This window comes from Myxozyma melibiosi, assembly GCF_037950935.1.
Source record: "Myxozyma melibiosi strain Phaff 52-87 chromosome Unknown BZA70scaffold_5, whole genome shotgun sequence".
Taxonomy (NCBI): domain Eukaryota; kingdom Fungi; phylum Ascomycota; class Lipomycetes; order Lipomycetales; family Lipomycetaceae; genus Myxozyma; species Myxozyma melibiosi.
Window position 1 is genome coordinate 225,734 of NW_027042919.1, and position 15,595 is coordinate 241,328.

Below are 15,595 nucleotides of genomic sequence, written 5' to 3' on the forward strand. Positions count from 1 at the left end.
GCTACGAAGCAGTAGACCGAGTGAGCTATCATTTATGATTAGCTGCCGGTCTCAGCCTTGCGATGGACGGGGACGAGCAACAACAACAGCAACCCAGCGCGGTGGAATCTCACGAAATTGCATCCCCACTCGCTCGGTTGCAGCTAGTCCATCTTTATTTTTATCTCTACAGCTATTTATCAGTAGTATAATTCACATCACGGCTATCTTTCTCTATTGACAGCTTGCCGGATTACCGCGCGCTGTCAACTCTTGGTGGAGGCGGTTGGTTAGTGTAATGGAGGCGGTCACACTCGAGAGCTAGCGACGCGACAGCCGTGCCGATGGTTCCAGCTGCTGATATCAATCGCTCTCTTTGTAGCTTATTTGAGAAGAGCGAATGCTATGATGATGACTATCTCAGACGCAAACAAGCATTCTAACACCGCGTTAATAACTGTTTCAAGACATCTACTGGAATCTCCCATTCCCGGACGTCAACGTCAACAGCACTGCACTCGTCATCAACACCAAGTCCGTCGGTACTTTGAGGCACCAGCGCGCCGAGGAATGAAGAACATGCTCGAGGTCACCGCCGAGGCTGCCGGGGAAGGTTCGCATCCTGGGCCCTGGCTGAGCCCACCCTTAAACTCCGCCGAAGAATGGAAAGTTGTGAGTCGGCTGTGAGTCGGTGCCGCTGCCGATGATGCTTATTTGACAATGTTGATTGTTAGTCGTTTTATTCAAATAGTAGTTTTAAGCAAACCAGCAATGTGCAGTAAATAACAAGTGAATATAGCAATGTGCAGATCAATAAGAGAAATATAAGCAATGTGCAGATCAATAAGAAAAATATAAGCAATGTGCAGATCAATAAGAGAATATAAGCCCAGGATGCAACGCCAACTGTATAACGGCAGAAAGAAGACGACAATGGTCGATCAAAGAGGTCGACAAGAAAACAAAAAAACAGATATGTATACAAATAAATGGAGGACATGTCCAATCATCGATGCCAAATAATTAGTTATTACCACAACAGACTCGTGCTGCTGTACACACATTACTCTCATGCCAAGCAGATCATAATCATCATAAGTAAACAAAACGGTTTGTCAACCAACTCTGAGGAAGAACAAGCCAACTAACTCTATGAGAAGAACAAACCAATTCTAGAAGAGAAATAGTTACATCTCATCAGGATTCAGCACTCTGAGCACCTTCCTAGAGTAGTCGTACTCGTCCCGCACCGATCCTCGCGAGTAATTGTTATGCATGTACATCGCGCCCGGATCGATTCGCTGATCAACCTGAAGTGTCTCTGATCGCGGAGGCGGGGCGCCATAAGCACCCACTCCCGCACCTCTCTTTTCTGACATGCTGCCGCCGTTCAATGAATCCGTCGACCGCCGTCGTCGGCCTGCGCCAAACCCGTAGGCCATGAACGGGCTCGAGCCATCGCCCATCACTGGAGAATTATGAGCCTGCTTTGGCGACATCCCGCGTGCGAATTCTTCGTCTTCGCGCTGCCGGCGGCGGCGGAGGAGGAGAAGAATCAGCAACACAATCAGGATGACGACCACGATTGCGACGGCGACAAACGTGCCGGCGACTTTTCCTTTGCTGTCCCAGAAGGACGAGGATTTGCTGCCCGAGTTGGTACCGGAGGATGAAGATGATGATCCGGATGTTGCGGAAGAAGAAGATGCCGCGCTGGAAGACGCGTCGCCTGCTAGACCGCTGGAGGAGGTGGTGGATGCAGGCGTGGAGGTGGCGGAGTTGGAGTATGTGGTTGTTATGAGGAGGGTTTTTGTGGCGCCCGTGCCGGTGACGGTGACTACCGAGATGATGGGTGAGGGCGAGGACGTGGAGGTCGAGGTGGACGAGGGAGTCCTTGATGTCTGCGAGGAGGAGGTGGTGGATGTTGAGGTGGCGGTGGGGGTAGTGGAGGAGGATGTTGTGGATGTCTCAGGCTCGGAGGTTGTTGTGGGTGTGGTGGTGGTGTCTGAAGACGAGGTTGTCTCTGTTGTCGAGGTTGTGGCCGGGTCCTCTGTAGAAGACTGACTGTCGTCGTCTGACTCGGTCGAGGTCGGCGCCTCGGTCGAGGTGGCAGTCGAGCTGTCGTCGTCAGCCGAGGTTGTGGTTGCAGATGAGGTTGTGGTGATGGCCTCGGTCGAGCTAGAAGACGAGGTCGAGGAAGTCGAGCTCTCGGCAGCGGTGGACGAGGCAGCAGCTGCGGTGCTGGAGGCGTCCGAGATTTGGATGTAGCCGTAGAGACCTTCGGATTCGTTGCCACACGGGTCGCTGGGGAAGCCGGGACACTCGTCGTTGCACTTGTCTACCGAGGTGGTCGAGCCGGGCATGACATCCGAGCACCAGCAGTTGCTGTCCTGGAGGATACCAAAGGAGTAGCCGCCACTCTCGCAGGTGTCGAAGCAGAGGCCGTAGGACTGGTAGATGTTGTAGGCTGGTGGCGGAGAAGCAGTAGAGTTAGTAAATGAGGTTGTTTTGATGGGCGGAGGAGGAGGGAGAGGTACGTACCGACGTCATAGTCGGAGCCGGTGTTTTCTGAAGAGCAGTAGGAGAGGGTGTTTGCGGCAGCGGCGGGAGAGGAGAGGAAGGCGAGGAGGGCGAGGAGGAGGAGGAGGGAGGTGGTGGTGGTGGTGGATGAGGTGGACATGGGACGGCGCATGACGGTCTAGACGGAGGGCCAGAAGGGGAGGAGCATGCGCCGGAGGAAGCAGGAAGGTGAAGAAGAAGATGCAGAGGTAGATGCAGAAGGAGAAGAAGATGATGAAGAAGACGAAGAAGAGAACGAAGACGAAGAAGAAGAAGAAGCAGAAGCAGAAAGAGAAGTTGGAGAGAAAGAACGAAGGCGAGGACGCGGAAGCAGGAAAGCAGCGACGACGAAGGTTGTGAGTTGTGAGCCGCACACGAGCCGCCGGGCGCAGGTTACCGAAAAGGGCTCGGAAAAATTGGAAAGGTTTGGCCGGTGGGTGCAGAGGGAAGAGGAGGAGATAAAGAGTGTAGTTTGTTTAGAGATATGTACTGTGTATATACTGTGTATATATACTGTATAATATAGTGGTTACGTGGACTGGAATATCGGCAGTATCTGCATCTGCCAGGTTTGTTTACGTGGTGACAGCTGCTGTCAACGAGGACCCTAACAGAGAAGCGGAGGAAGAAAGCAGAGAGAAGGAAGGAGAATGACGGAGCTGTGCAGTGTCATTGCCGGAATGGACGGCATAGGCTGAACCCAAACAGGGGTGGGAGTGGTGGTGAGTAGATGTGGGTGTGGGTGAAGGTGAAGGTGTAGATGTAGACACCAACCACAACGACTTATGAACCAGAATATTCAAGACTATAACAATATAATGATAGAACATAATACAACAACAACAGACAACAACTCACCAACCAGAGAATCAGCTGCTGCTTCGATCATGCACAAAAGTCCTTGCAATCTGCGCATTCTTTGGCTTCCACTTCCGGAGTTCAGTGGCTTCCAATGTCCCTTCTCGCTGGCCCTGGCTCGAGTTCAAGCCGAGTCCAAGCCTCGTTCTGGAGTCGTTATGTAATTTCCTCGGTGATCTTCTTTCTATCGCTCCTGCTGCTCACTTACGCGGTCTTTATCTCCATGATCGTCGTCATCACCGCCATCTGCTCTCTTTTACAACTTCCTTTTCAGGGGCCGCTGCCTCATCGCCCTTCTCCTTCCTCGTCTCCTTCCTTCTTCCTCTCTTCTATGACTTCAGAACCTGTATATTCCATAGCAGACTCACTCTACGGCAGCAGATTATAACACAAACCACAGTTATCTTCTCTGCCAGCACATTGCATCCAGGTGCAGACAGATCCACAGCATCGGTTTAGGGCTGTCTCCGGATATCTGATTGGCTGCTCTCTGTCTCTTATTACTCTTCTTTCTGCCTCTCTGTTTGCTCAGTATTTTCATTAATATCAACTATTATTCCTCTGATAACTATTCACTTACATCTCTTTTCTCTCTTCTCCTCCTCCTCATCCTCTCTCGCTGGGCCGGATCTTGTCTGCATGCAGCCAGTCACTGCAGAAAAAATCATCTGAAACCTTATTTCTCTCCTCCTCCTCCTCCTCCTCCTCCTCTGCTTCCTCTACTTCTACTCTCATCCTACTCTACTCCTACTCCTCTCTCCCCACCAATTCCTCTCCTCTTCTCCGCTATGGCGTCCTCGCCCTACATTGAGCCCCAGTCGATGCCCGAGCCCCCCGCCGGCCCGGCCCTCGACCTGCCCTCCCACACCTCCACCCTCTCCCTCGTCCACGGTGTCTCTTTCCTCTCCCTCGTCGCCCCCACCGCCGCCATCTACAAGCAGACCCTTTCCTTCTACCTCGATCTCGGCTTCTCTGAAGTTCTTGTTTACGACCGCTCTACTCCCCCTTCTTCTGAGCTCAATCGCTCCGACCACTGCTTCGATTCCACCCAGGAATCATGGCTCTACTCATCCGGCTCCCAGGCCGATGAGGGCGAGCGCGTCACCCTCAAGCTTCGTCTTGTTCCTTCCTCTGACGACGTCTCTGCTGCTACCGACAAGCTGCTCAAAGAGGAGCGCGACTGGCGTGGCCAGAGCGCCGCTTTTGTCTTCTACACTCCCTACGTTGACAACCTGATCCAGATGTTCAGATCCAAGAAACTTCTCTACCAGGCTCTGCCCTCCGACTCTGCCCCCATCGAGGTTTATGCTCACGATCCTCTCGGCAACCTTCTTGGTTTCACCGGAAAATCCAACCCCTTCACTTCCGCTAGACCGATCTCTCTGCCTGCTTCTTCGAGTCCCGACGCTGACTCCTCTGATCCGGCTGCCTCGGCCCCCGCTCCCGCCGATCCTTCGTCCGACTCCACCAGACGCAAGAAGATCGGAATCATCACCTCTGGTGGTGACGCCCCCGGAATGAACAGTGCCGTCCGCGCCGTCGTCCGCGCCGCTATCCACAAGGGCTGCGACGCATTCGCAATCTACGAGGGCTACGAGGGTCTCGTTCAGGGTGGCCATATGATGAAGCAAATGAAGTGGGAAGACGTCCGCGGCTGGCTTTCCGAGGGTGGCACTCTCATCGGCACTGCTCGCTGCGCTGCCTTCCGTGAACGCTGGGGTCGTCTCAAGGCTGCCAAAAACATGATTGTCAACGGCATCGATGCTCTCATCGTCTGCGGCGGTGACGGCTCACTTACCGGCGCTGACCTCTTCCGTGCCGAATGGCCTGATCTTCTCAAGGAGCTCGTCGACACGAACGAACTCACCCCGTCCCAGATCGAGGGCTACGAACACCTCACCATCGTCGGTCTCGTGGGCTCGATCGACAACGACATGTCCTCGACCGACGCGACCATCGGTGCCTACTCGTCCCTTTCGCGAATCTGTCAGAGCGTCGATTTCATCGACGCAACCGCGTACTCGCACTCGCGCGCCTTTGTCGTCGAGGTCATGGGTCGCCATTGTGGTTGGCTCGCGCTTATGGCTGGTATTGCTACCGGTGCGGACTACGTCTTTATTCCCGAGCAGCCGCCAAGTGCCACCGGGTGGGGCGACGAGATTTGCTCTGTCGTTAGCGCTGTAAGCTCTTCTTTTTCGTGTCTGGTTTTTATGTGGTTCTATACTGACTAAGTTATATTATATAGCACCGCAAAAAGGGCAAGAGAAAAACCGTCGTCATTGTCTGCGAGGGTGCAATCGACTCTGACTTGAACCCCATCTCCGCTGTTGACGTCAAAGATCTTCTCGTTGACCGTCTCGGACTCGACACCCGTATCACGACCCTCGGCCACGTCCAACGCGGAGGCTCTGCCGTCGCCTTCGACAGACTGATCTCCACCTTGCAGGGCTACGAGGCCGTCGAGGCCGTGCTGGACTCTACCCCCGAGACCCCCTCGCCTATGATTGGAATCCACGAGAACAAGCTCGTGCGCACGCCGCTGGTCGACGCCGTCGCGCTGACCAAGCAGGTCGCGACCGCGATCAAGGCCCGTGACTTTAACCGCGCCATGTCGCTCCGCGACGCCGAGTTTGCCGAGTACTTGCTTGCATTCAAGGCTATCAACCACATCGACGACGAGTCGCTCAAGCTTCCGGAGGACAAGCGGCTCAAGATCGCAATCATCAATGTCGGCGCACCCGCGGGCGGTATGAACGCCGCCACGCGCGCTGCTACCTGCTACTGCCTTTCGCGCGGCCACCGCGCGTTCGCGATCCACAACGGCTTCACTGGCCTTGCGCGCCACGGCTCGGTTAAAGAACTCAACTGGCTTGATGTCGAGAACTGGGCCATCCGCGGCGGCTCCGAGATCGGAACGAACCGGAACCTTCCCGAGGTCGACTTGGGCATGATTGCGTACTATTTCCAGAAGTTTGAGTTTGACGGTCTGATGATTGTCGGCGGCTTCGAGGCGTTCCTTTCGCTTTCGCAGCTCGAGCAGGCGCGCTCGCTGTACCCCGCGCTCCGCATCCCTATGGTCTGTCTGCCGGCCACAATCTCAAACAACGTTCCAGGAACGGAGTACTCCGTCGGCTCCGACACGTGCCTGAACGCGCTCGTCGACTACTGCGACGTCATCAAGCAGTCCGCGTCCGCCACCCGTCGCCGCGTGTTTGTTGTCGAAGTCCAGGGAGGCAAATCAGGCTACGTAGCGACCTACGCCGGTCTCTGCGTCGGCGCGCTGGCCGTCTACACGCCCGAACGCGGCATCTCGCTCTCGCAGCTCGAGAAGGACGTCAAGTTTCTGCGCGAGAGCTACGCGAACGACCAAGGCCAGAACCGCGCGGGCAAACTGATTCTGCGCAACGAGAAGTCGTCAAACGTGTTTTCGACCGAGCTCATCGCCGACGTCATCCGCGAGGAAGCAAAGGGCCGTTTCGACGCCCGCACCGCTAATCCCGGACACGTCCAGCAGGGCGGGATTCCCTCCCCGATGGACCGTCTCCGCGCGACCAGACTGGCGGTCAAGTGCATGGAGTTCATCGAGTCCGCGCAGGCACGCGACGACCGCGGCGCGCCGGACACGGCGACTGTGATTGGCATCACGGGCGCGAGCGTGGTGTACACGGGTATCAGACACTTGGTTGAGCATGAGACCGAGGTCGAGAACCGGAGGCCGAGACGGACGTTTTGGACGCGGATGAGTAAGATTTCTGCAATCTTGTCGGGCAGGCCTGATGCTGAATTGTAGATTTCTTTGAAGTTATTTTGTCTGTCGTTGCTTGAGTTATCAGCTGTATTCGATTCTCTTCTGTTCAACAAAGTTGAATATTTTTGTGGTTATTTTGGTATCATAGATACTCTTGTTGTGATTCTTACTATCAGTTTTCCTTAGAAAGTACTTGATGTTATTGTTATTGATTAATTCTAAAGAGCAAGCAAACGTCTGTAATAATATATATACATGCACAATCTCTACCCCCCTCTACAGCTTCATAATCTCCTCCGCAATCCCAAGCACCCGCTCATCATCTCCATACTGCCCCATAACCTGGATCCCCACCGTGCGCTCGCCGCCCTCGGCAGACACAGGCACGCTGATGGCAGGAATGCCAGCTAAACTCGCAGGCACGGTCAGCACGTCGTTCACGTACGCGTCCAGCGGTGATTTCTGCGTGAGCACGTCGTCGAGCGTCGGCGCGGTGTCGGTCGAGCATGGCGAGACGAGGAAATCGACCGTGACGTCGCTATCAGAGGAAGAGGAGGAGGAGGGCGCAAGAGGGTTGTCGAGGGTGAAGATGCGGTCGAAATCGAGCTGCGTCAGGCGGCGGACTCGTTGAGCTTGAATGTAGTGGTTCACGATCGCGCCGGCGGAGAGGTTATAGTTGCCCAGCAAGATGCGGCGGCGGACTTCGGTGCCAAAGCCCTCGCTGCGCGTGCGTCCGTAGAGAACGCCGTCAGCGGCGGCGGCGGGGTCGGAGGTGTCGTAGTCTACCTCTGAGCGGAAGCCGAAGCGGACGCCGTCGTAGCGGGCGAGGTTAGACGCCGCCTCGGCGGGCGCGATGATGTAGTACGTCGGCAGGGCGTTGACTGTCGACGGCAGGGAGACGGAGTAGAGCTCGTGGCCTGCGGCGCGGAGGTTGGCGAGCGTGCGTTTCCAAGCTTCTTTGACGACGGGGGAGAGCGAGTCGACGTTGAACTCGCTCGGGATTCCGATCCTGAACTTGCTCGAGGAGGAGGGGGAGGTGAGGGAGTCTGCTCGTTGTCTGAGACGCGCGCGCAGGGCGGGCGAGATACTCGTCGGATCCTTCTCGTCGAACGCGTTGAGCACGTGAAACATCGTCCGCACGGCGCCGACATCGCGCGCAACAATGCCGACCGTATCCAGACTCTGCGCGAACGCGACGACGCCCCAGCGCGAAATGAGCCCGTACGAGGGCTTGAAGCCTACCACTCCGCAGTACGCCGCCGGCAGACGGACGGAGCCGCCTGTGTCTGTGCCGATCGCGATATCGCACATGTGAGCTGCGACTGCGGCGGCGGATCCGCCTGAGGAGCCGCCGGTGGTGTGGGCTTCGGATGGGAAGAGGGGGTTTAGCGGCGGGCCGTAGATTGTGTGGATGTTGTCGGTTCTGGAAGAGATAGATGTTAGTTGGGCGAAGACGGCGAGAGGAAGGAAGAGGAGACGAACCCCATGGCGAATTCGTCCATGTTTGCCTTTCCTAGAAAGACTGCTTTGGCTGCTGCTATCTGGTCAACAATTGTTGCATTGTATGGACTTTTATAGTCTTTAACGTGAGAATAGATGAACATTAGTACTCTGCGTAGATGTTGCAGAAGATAACAGTAACCAACTCACTCTCCAGCATCCGCGACGCACACGTCGTCGTTCCCCAAGTCGTACATATATTATCCTTAAGCACGACCGTCTTCCCTCTAAGTGGCTGCTTCCGTGAGCCATCTCCGCTGCTGTTGTTGTCCAAAGCCTGCAGCTCCGAAACCACAGTCTCTTCGTCTCGGAGCGAGATCAGCGCCCGAAGACGCGCGTTCTGGGACGCGATGTTGCGAAGACACACGCGGCCTTCTTGCAATATCGACATTTTCGTTGCAGACAGTGTTCTATTATCAGCGCATTTGTTGCTGTCGTCGTCGTGTGAAATATGATAATCAATGATTGATTCGGGAGTTTTTGTACCTTTCCTCAGGGCTCATCGCCAAATTTTATTGACGTCGCGAGCCGCACGTGGAAACATTGAATTCGAATTTTTTATTTTTCTTTCTTTTTTGGTGATTGTTCTTCATTCAATAAAGACTGGAAAAGGTGTCTTGTGTTTCTGCAGACATATTTCTGTTTGCTATTTTGTTTCTGCTTTATTAATATCAAGAGATGGGCACGATACACCATGAGTTTATGAGCAGTGCTCTTCGAATGGTAAACTGTTCTTCTGAACGCAATCTCCCAAGTATCTACTCATCCTGACTTTTGATAGGCAAACCTGGCGTTTGAGTCCGACGAAGTTCCTGTGGGCTGTGTCTATGTCCACGACGGCAAGATCATAGCCGAGGGAATGAACGACACCAATCGTTCTTTATGTGTAAGTATCCAGAACCTCAACTTCAACTCTTCTGATCCCGCCTAACAAAACCACGACTGCAACAGGGCACGAGACACGCCGAATTTCTCGGCATCGAAACGATCCTGCAAACACACCCGGCCTCGATCTTTGAGGAAACGGATCTATACGTGACCGTCGAGCCCTGCGTCATGTGCGCCTCGGCGCTGCGGCAGCTCAAGATTCGGGCAGTGTACTTTGGGTGCGCTAATGACCGCTTTGGCGGCTGTGGAAGCGTGCTGCGGATTAATTCAGAGTGAGTGAATACGTTTGAGAGGTGAGAGGGGTGAAGATGTGCTAATGAGTCTGTAGTGAGGGTGTGGAGAGGCCGTATCCAGCATATCCCGGGTTTTACAGAGAAGATGCCATCATGCTCCTCCGCCGCTTCTATCTGCAAGAAAACGAAAAAGGTACTCCTCTACCACAAACCAGCTTTTCCAAGTATCTCTTCACTAACGAAATGAATTCTCTAAACTAGCACCGGTTCCGAAAGCGAAAAAGAGCAGGGAGCTGAAAACAGATTTCTCTCCGCTGGATCTGGGAAAATACGTGCCCCGGGCGGAGATCGAGCAGCTGTACGGGAAAGACGCGTTGGCGTCGTTAGAGGATGGGAAGGATAGTAGTGAAAAGGAAGCGTGATTGCTCGGATCAGGAGAGGTTGTATATAGATTTTGTGGTTTATACATTTCGGGACGGCGTTTCTTTGAGGAGTTTGATTGAGATTGTATACATATGCGTTGTTTATTCAATGAAAGAATGAAAGTAATCAAAATCACGTACGGAATTATTCAATGACGAGGACCTGCTTGCGACCCTTTGCACCTTCAATGTATGTAGACACGCCCTTCTTAAACACCTCGAGCAACTCCTCATCCGACATGGTCTCCTTCCAAACCCACTTATCGACCGGCACGTCTTTGAGTTCGCCCGCCTTGATCAGCGAGAATATCTCGTTGACGATCTTCTCCTTCTCATCCGGGTGCGCGTCCGACCACCTCGAGAGCCAGTAGCCGTGCGAGGTGATATCTTTGAAAATAAACAGACTGACAGGCAACGTCACCGGCTTGCGCGCCATGCCGCCGTATGTCACCAGATGTCCGCCTTCGGAGAGCTGGCGGGCCATGTTTGTCGTCGACTCGCCGCCGGTGCAGTTGAGCGCGAGCTTGATCGGCGACTTGCCGACCCACTCCTTGATCACGCTGCGGAACCCCTTGTCGGCCAATTCCTCGTCCGTGATGACTTTTGTCGCGCCCAGGCTCTCGAGATCTTTCTTGAGCTCGGCGAGGTCGTCGCGGTTGCGCACGACGTTGATGCTCTTGAGGCCCCAGAGGCGGCCGAGTTGGATCGCGGCGCGGCCGACGCCGGAGTTGGCGCCGGTCTGGATGAACCAGTCGCCGGGTTTGAGGTCGGCGAATTCCTGCAGCATGTTGTACGCCGTCGTCGGGTTGACGGACGCGGTCGCGGCCTGCACGGCAGTGATCTCGGACGACGGGTACGGGATCTTGGTCAGGTCCTTGATCGTCGCCACCGCTTTCGTTCGCCAGGTGCCAAAGATCGTGTGGCGCATGATTGCGCGGTCGCCGGGCTTGAAGTCCTGCACGCCCTTGCCGACGTCGATCACCTCGACTACGCCCTCGTTTCCGCCGAGCGCGAGCGGCGTCTCGGTCGCGAGCGCAGAGGTTTGGAAGGGCGGCTTGAGCGGGTAAACGCCTTCCACTTGATTGATGTCGGCCGGATTGATTGGCGCGGCGAGGAATTTGACGAGGATAGAGTCGTCTGCTAGGTCAGGTAGCGGGAACGTGTGGATTCTGTAGGATAAGAAATGACGTCAGTAGTTTGATTCCTCAAGATCCGTCTCTATAGCAGAGATCGAGCAAAAGTATAGAGCACGCACTTGAGAACGTCAAGAGGCCTTCCATGTTTCTCAAACACAATCGCTTTACATTCGGCCGAAAACTCGCGGCGGAAGGCACCCCGCGAGGCCACGAACTTGGACGCGGAGAGGCGCGGAGAGGACGCGAGAGCACGGGTGAATACTCGCAACGACATGTTTATATTCCTCAATTTTCTTCACTCTGATAATTCAATTAACTAGATAAAAGATCAGCGATATCAAGAAGAATCAGACAGCGAAAGGTGAAATCAGCTCCGCATAAATCGGATGGATGGATGATGCTCTGAGCTCTGCGTTGAGTGTCGCTTAGCGCGAACATCGGAAATGGGGTTTGTGTTGATATTCCTTTTCTTAACGCCGGCTTTGGTATCTCAGAGGCTCTGGTCAGTGGATGCACAGGAGTGGGTTATTGTTGAATTTATTACAACATGACATTTCTTTTGATTGCTGAGTAAAATTCAGCTAATGTTAGAAAAAGAGCACACCGCACAGGCGCAGAGAAGTGTCAAATACGTTCAAGATCTAGACTACACAACGACAGTCGCGCCAAGTACACCCAGCAAAGCTTCCCAATTCAATTCCACGTAGAAATACCAACCTCTTGCCAATTTCAATCTACAGTTATTATCCGCCATATTATCTGCCAGATCACCGCTTCTCAATAAATCAAAGAAAGTGCGGCGTCGACAAAAGACAGCATCTCATCAGCGTTGAACTTAAAACTCGTTAAAATTGCCCCGCCAAAAAAGCCAAAGACGTGGGAAAAAAATCTTTTAGTTGGATCAGTTTGATATTCTATACCTGTTCTTTCTGTCTTTTTTCTTGCGTTCTCGTACAGGGAACTGTTTATTGCGATAGAGGAATATTGTGCTTGACTGGAAAGAATAGCAATGGAGGACGCGGATTCACATCTCATCGAGGCTGTTGAGCAGCATGATTCGGACAGCAGACTGCGGGTGATCAAGGACGTTGCTGCCGGCACCTGTGGAGGAATTGGTATCGTTTCCACTCCTTTCTTTCCTCTCTCGAGCAAGCTACATGATTCTGACTGATTTTTGTCTACTCTAGCTCAGGTTCTCGTCGGACAACCGTTCGACACCACAAAAGTACGTCTCGATCTCTTCTTTCGTCGCAAGCATCGCAGCTCATCGTTTTCTCTTTTATTTACTAGGTTCGACTCCAAAGCGCACCTCCCGGAACGTACTCTGGTGCTCTGGATGTTATCAAGAAGTTGTTGAAGACGGAGGGGCCTACTGCGTTTTATAAGGGAACTCTGACTCCGCTGGTCGGCGGTATGCATCACCCCACTCTTGTTTGATGGTCTGGTTTGATTGATTTATTAACTGTGGGTTTCTTATAGTTGGCGCTTGTGGTATGATTGATCTCTATTTCCCTCCAGCTTGCTACTGCCACTACAAAAAAACGGGAAAACTAATGAACCTGTTCCACAGTGTCGATCCAGTTCGGCGTCTTCGAGGGCATGAAGCGTTTCTTCAGCGCCCAAAACAAGCAGCACGGTCTGGTCTCGGACTCGCTCACCTATCCGCAGTACTACATCTCCGGCACTGCCGCCGGCCTCGCAAACTCCGTCCTGGCAGGCCCGATCGAGCACGTTCGGTACGTACTCTTTGTTGTAACACGCGCAGAATGATCTGGTATTCTAACGCTCGGTGTAGGATTCGGCTACAGACGCAGACCAATACGGTCCCGAAGCAGTTCTCGGGCCCGCTCGATGTTATCAAGCAGCTTCGTCAGGCCTCAGGCTTTGCTGGTATTTTCCGGGGCATTACACCCACTTTCTGGCGCGAGGGACATGGAATGGGGTATGGCTCTCTATCCTTTGCTTACTTAGTGCTGTTTTTGATGCTAAAAATGGTTTAGAATCTACTTTCTCACGTATGAGTACCTCGTCAACAGGGACATGCGTGAGAATGGGATCAAGCGGACAGATATCCCTGGCTGGAGATTATGTATATACGGCGGTTGTGCCGGCTACAGCGTACGTCTAATCTTCCTTCTCCCCCAAATTCTTGTTCTGACCGTTACTAACCACAAACCCACAGGTCTGGCTAACCGCCTACCCCTTCGACGTCGTCAAATCCAAGATGCAGACCGACGCCATCGACCCCTCGCAGCGCAAATACTCCTCGACGCTGGACTGTTTCCGGAAGACGTTCCAGACCTCGGGCGTCAAGGGCTTCTTTAGAGGGTTCGTGCCTACCATTCTTCGTGCTGCGCCGGTGAACGCGAGTACGTTTTATGCGTTTGAGCTCGCGATGAGGGCGATGGGTTGAGCGTGTGTAGGATAGATTCGCTGGATAAAGAGATTTTAAGTAGAATTAAAAGTGCGCTGCACAACTCCGTGAATTAAGAAAGAACATAAACAATCAAAAGAAAATAATCAAAATCTCAAGCCACTGCAGACTTTGTAGAAGAGCTACTCGGCGCCTGCTCAGAAGTAGACGACAGCGGATCATCCTCGACCAGCGGTCCCACCAGCATCCTCCCTTTCAAAGCATTATACTCGTTCCTCAACGTATTCTCTATCCGATCTAAACTCCTCAACGCCGCGCCCGGATACCGCTCCGACATCACCGCGATGCGGGATTTATCCAAGAATCGCTCCTCGAGCCTCGTGAAGCCCTCGGACTCCCGATCGATCCCGTCCGCGGCGGCTTGGGCGTGCAGGCTTTCGAGCGTCGTGCGGATCCGGGTGAGAACCCTGCGCTCCTTCGGAGTCGCAGCCGTGAGCCGGTCCTTGCGGGATCGTCGCGGCGCAGTACCATCAGCAGCAGCAGCGGTAGTCGACTCGGGGAAGAGGGTTTCGGGAAGATTCGCCCCGTCAGGATCGATACCGGTGAACTTCGTGAGCACCTCATGCGACGGCGTCGAGGACGCAAACGCGGAAGGCGGGAGTCCTTGGTCGTACGCCGACCAGGTTATAATCCGCAGGCTTTGCAGGAACGTGAATATCGTCACGCCGAGAATGATCCACATCAGCGTGCGCACGTTTTTCTCATGATCGATCTTTGCGCTTTTCTGCGTGGTCGATCCGGATGTGCTGCTGCTGCTGCTGCTGCTCTGTGATGAGTCCGAGTCTTTCGGCCACGTCTGTTCGTATGAATGATTCGGGTAGTAGAACTGGCCAGAGGTCCACATGCGTTCCTTCCTGAACGGGTCATGCCGGTACGGCTTATATTTCGGCTTCGCAGCCGGCTGCCGCGGCGGCGCCGGGACCGGGTCCGCGTTCGCGTAGTTCCAGCCCTTGCCAAAGACATCGTACGCCTTGCGACTCGCGCCGTCGCCTAGTAATTGGTACGCGGCCACGATGCGGTGGAAGCGGTCGCGGATGATCTTCTTTGCTGCGCGCGCCGAGTCTGAGTCCGAGTCCATCTGCTTGGCGGTGTCGGGGTGGTACTGCTTCGCCATGATGCGAAACCGGCGCTTGAGGTCGCTGGTGTCGAAGGTCTGGCTCGTCATTCCAAAGATATCGTAGGGGGTCGGATTCGGCTTCGTCGGCCAGGCGATGTAACCGTGATCGGAGGGGTTGCCGCCCGCGTCGACGGCATGCTGGGCGGCGGAGTGGGAGAAGTGGCGGGCGGAGAAAAATGTGCTTGGAAGGGTGGCTGTAGATTGTAAAGGTCGGGAAAGGGAGCGGCTGTGGTCGTGGGTGTGGAGAGGTGGGCAGATAGCGTAGGAGAGGAGAGGCGAGTGCGCGATAAGCAGCGCCGCCGCGAGGATTCGCCGTTGGCCTAGAAGCGACGCAGCATGACAGGTCGTCATCGCCAACGGCATTGTTAGAAAGACCAAGCAGCCAGAGGCAAAGATGGCAAGTACGCGACAGGGACCGGGGCGAGATGGTGTGCGGAAGTGTCTGCTGTGGGGGGATGTGGGTGAGGACGCGGAGTTGGGTTTCCAGGCACGAGGATCGAGACCGAGTTGGGAGAGCGAAATAGCGCTGATTAAAAAGCTTCAGTTGACTCTGATTTTTGCGTCGGGAAGGTCGGCGGTGAACTACTCTGCTTGATTTATATACGTGTGTGATAGTAGATATAACTGTATTAATTCACTGATGTCTTTTTGGTGTTTTTTTGTGGTAGATTGTTGTGTGTATATACGTGCCGTGGAATAAGCCCAGTTTATCTCTCTCGCA

At 54.1% G+C, this 15,595-nt stretch overlaps 7 protein-coding genes across 7 annotated transcripts; 3 read left to right on the top strand and 4 right to left on the bottom strand.

Annotated features, from left to right (window-relative positions):
• Positions 1 to 776: 776 nt before the first annotated feature.
• BZA70DRAFT_277936 (uncharacterized protein) lies at positions 777 to 2,841 on the bottom strand. Its single transcript, XM_064912535.1, has 2 exons — positions 2,521 to 2,841; positions 777 to 2,446 (listed from the first exon to the last, which is right to left on the bottom strand). Exons 1-2 carry the CDS (start codon positions 2,669 to 2,671, stop codon positions 1,167 to 1,169), a joined length of 1,431 nt encoding a protein of 476 aa, XP_064768405.1. The 5' UTR covers positions 2,672 to 2,841; the 3' UTR covers positions 777 to 1,166.
• Positions 2,842 to 4,019: 1,178 nt separating this feature from the next.
• On the top strand, positions 4,020 to 7,412 carry BZA70DRAFT_257079 (phosphofructokinase-domain-containing protein). Its single transcript, XM_064910817.1, has 2 exons — positions 4,020 to 5,576; positions 5,642 to 7,412. Exons 1-2 carry the CDS (start codon positions 4,185 to 4,187, stop codon positions 7,184 to 7,186), a joined length of 2,937 nt encoding a protein of 978 aa, XP_064768406.1. The 5' UTR covers positions 4,020 to 4,184; the 3' UTR covers positions 7,187 to 7,412.
• Position 7,413: 1 nt separating this feature from the next.
• Positions 7,414 to 9,112, bottom strand: BZA70DRAFT_277940 (glutamyl-tRNA amidotransferase subunit A). Its single transcript, XM_064912536.1, has 3 exons — positions 8,795 to 9,112; positions 8,627 to 8,723; positions 7,414 to 8,567 (listed from the first exon to the last, which is right to left on the bottom strand). Exons 1-3 carry the CDS (start codon positions 9,033 to 9,035, stop codon positions 7,421 to 7,423), a joined length of 1,485 nt encoding a protein of 494 aa, XP_064768407.1. The 5' UTR covers positions 9,036 to 9,112; the 3' UTR covers positions 7,414 to 7,420.
• A 115-nt stretch (positions 9,113 to 9,227) lies between these two features.
• Positions 9,228 to 10,258, top strand: BZA70DRAFT_277942 (cytidine deaminase-like protein). Its single transcript, XM_064912537.1, has 5 exons — positions 9,228 to 9,367; positions 9,426 to 9,530; positions 9,596 to 9,804; positions 9,861 to 9,958; positions 10,027 to 10,258. The coding sequence occupies exons 1-5, from the start codon at positions 9,323 to 9,325 to the stop codon at positions 10,185 to 10,187; spliced, it is 618 nt and encodes a 205-aa protein (XP_064768408.1). The 5' UTR covers positions 9,228 to 9,322; the 3' UTR covers positions 10,188 to 10,258.
• BZA70DRAFT_277943 (enoyl-acyl-carrier-proteinreductase 1 mitochondrial precursor) lies at positions 10,259 to 11,708 on the bottom strand (the record flags this gene model as incomplete). The annotated part of the gene is made up of 2 exons (XM_064912538.1): positions 11,443 to 11,708; positions 10,259 to 11,356 (listed from the first exon to the last, which is right to left on the bottom strand). Coding segments are annotated over exons 1-2 (1,175 nt in total), but the record flags the coding sequence as incomplete, so codon positions are not given.
• A 495-nt stretch (positions 11,709 to 12,203) lies between these two features.
• BZA70DRAFT_277948 (mitochondrial carrier domain-containing protein) lies at positions 12,204 to 13,786 on the top strand. The gene is made up of 8 exons (XM_064912539.1): positions 12,204 to 12,438; positions 12,511 to 12,548; positions 12,614 to 12,734; positions 12,803 to 12,814; positions 12,894 to 13,059; positions 13,119 to 13,265; positions 13,324 to 13,441; positions 13,506 to 13,786. Exons 1-8 carry the CDS (start codon positions 12,333 to 12,335, stop codon positions 13,734 to 13,736), a joined length of 939 nt encoding a protein of 312 aa, XP_064768410.1. The 5' UTR covers positions 12,204 to 12,332; the 3' UTR covers positions 13,737 to 13,786.
• On the bottom strand, positions 13,750 to 15,432 carry BZA70DRAFT_154531 (uncharacterized protein). The gene has a single exon (XM_064909736.1). It carries the CDS (start codon positions 15,235 to 15,237, stop codon positions 13,852 to 13,854), a length of 1,386 nt encoding a protein of 461 aa, XP_064768411.1. The 5' UTR covers positions 15,238 to 15,432; the 3' UTR covers positions 13,750 to 13,851.
• Between the last annotated feature and the right edge of the window lie 163 nt (positions 15,433 to 15,595).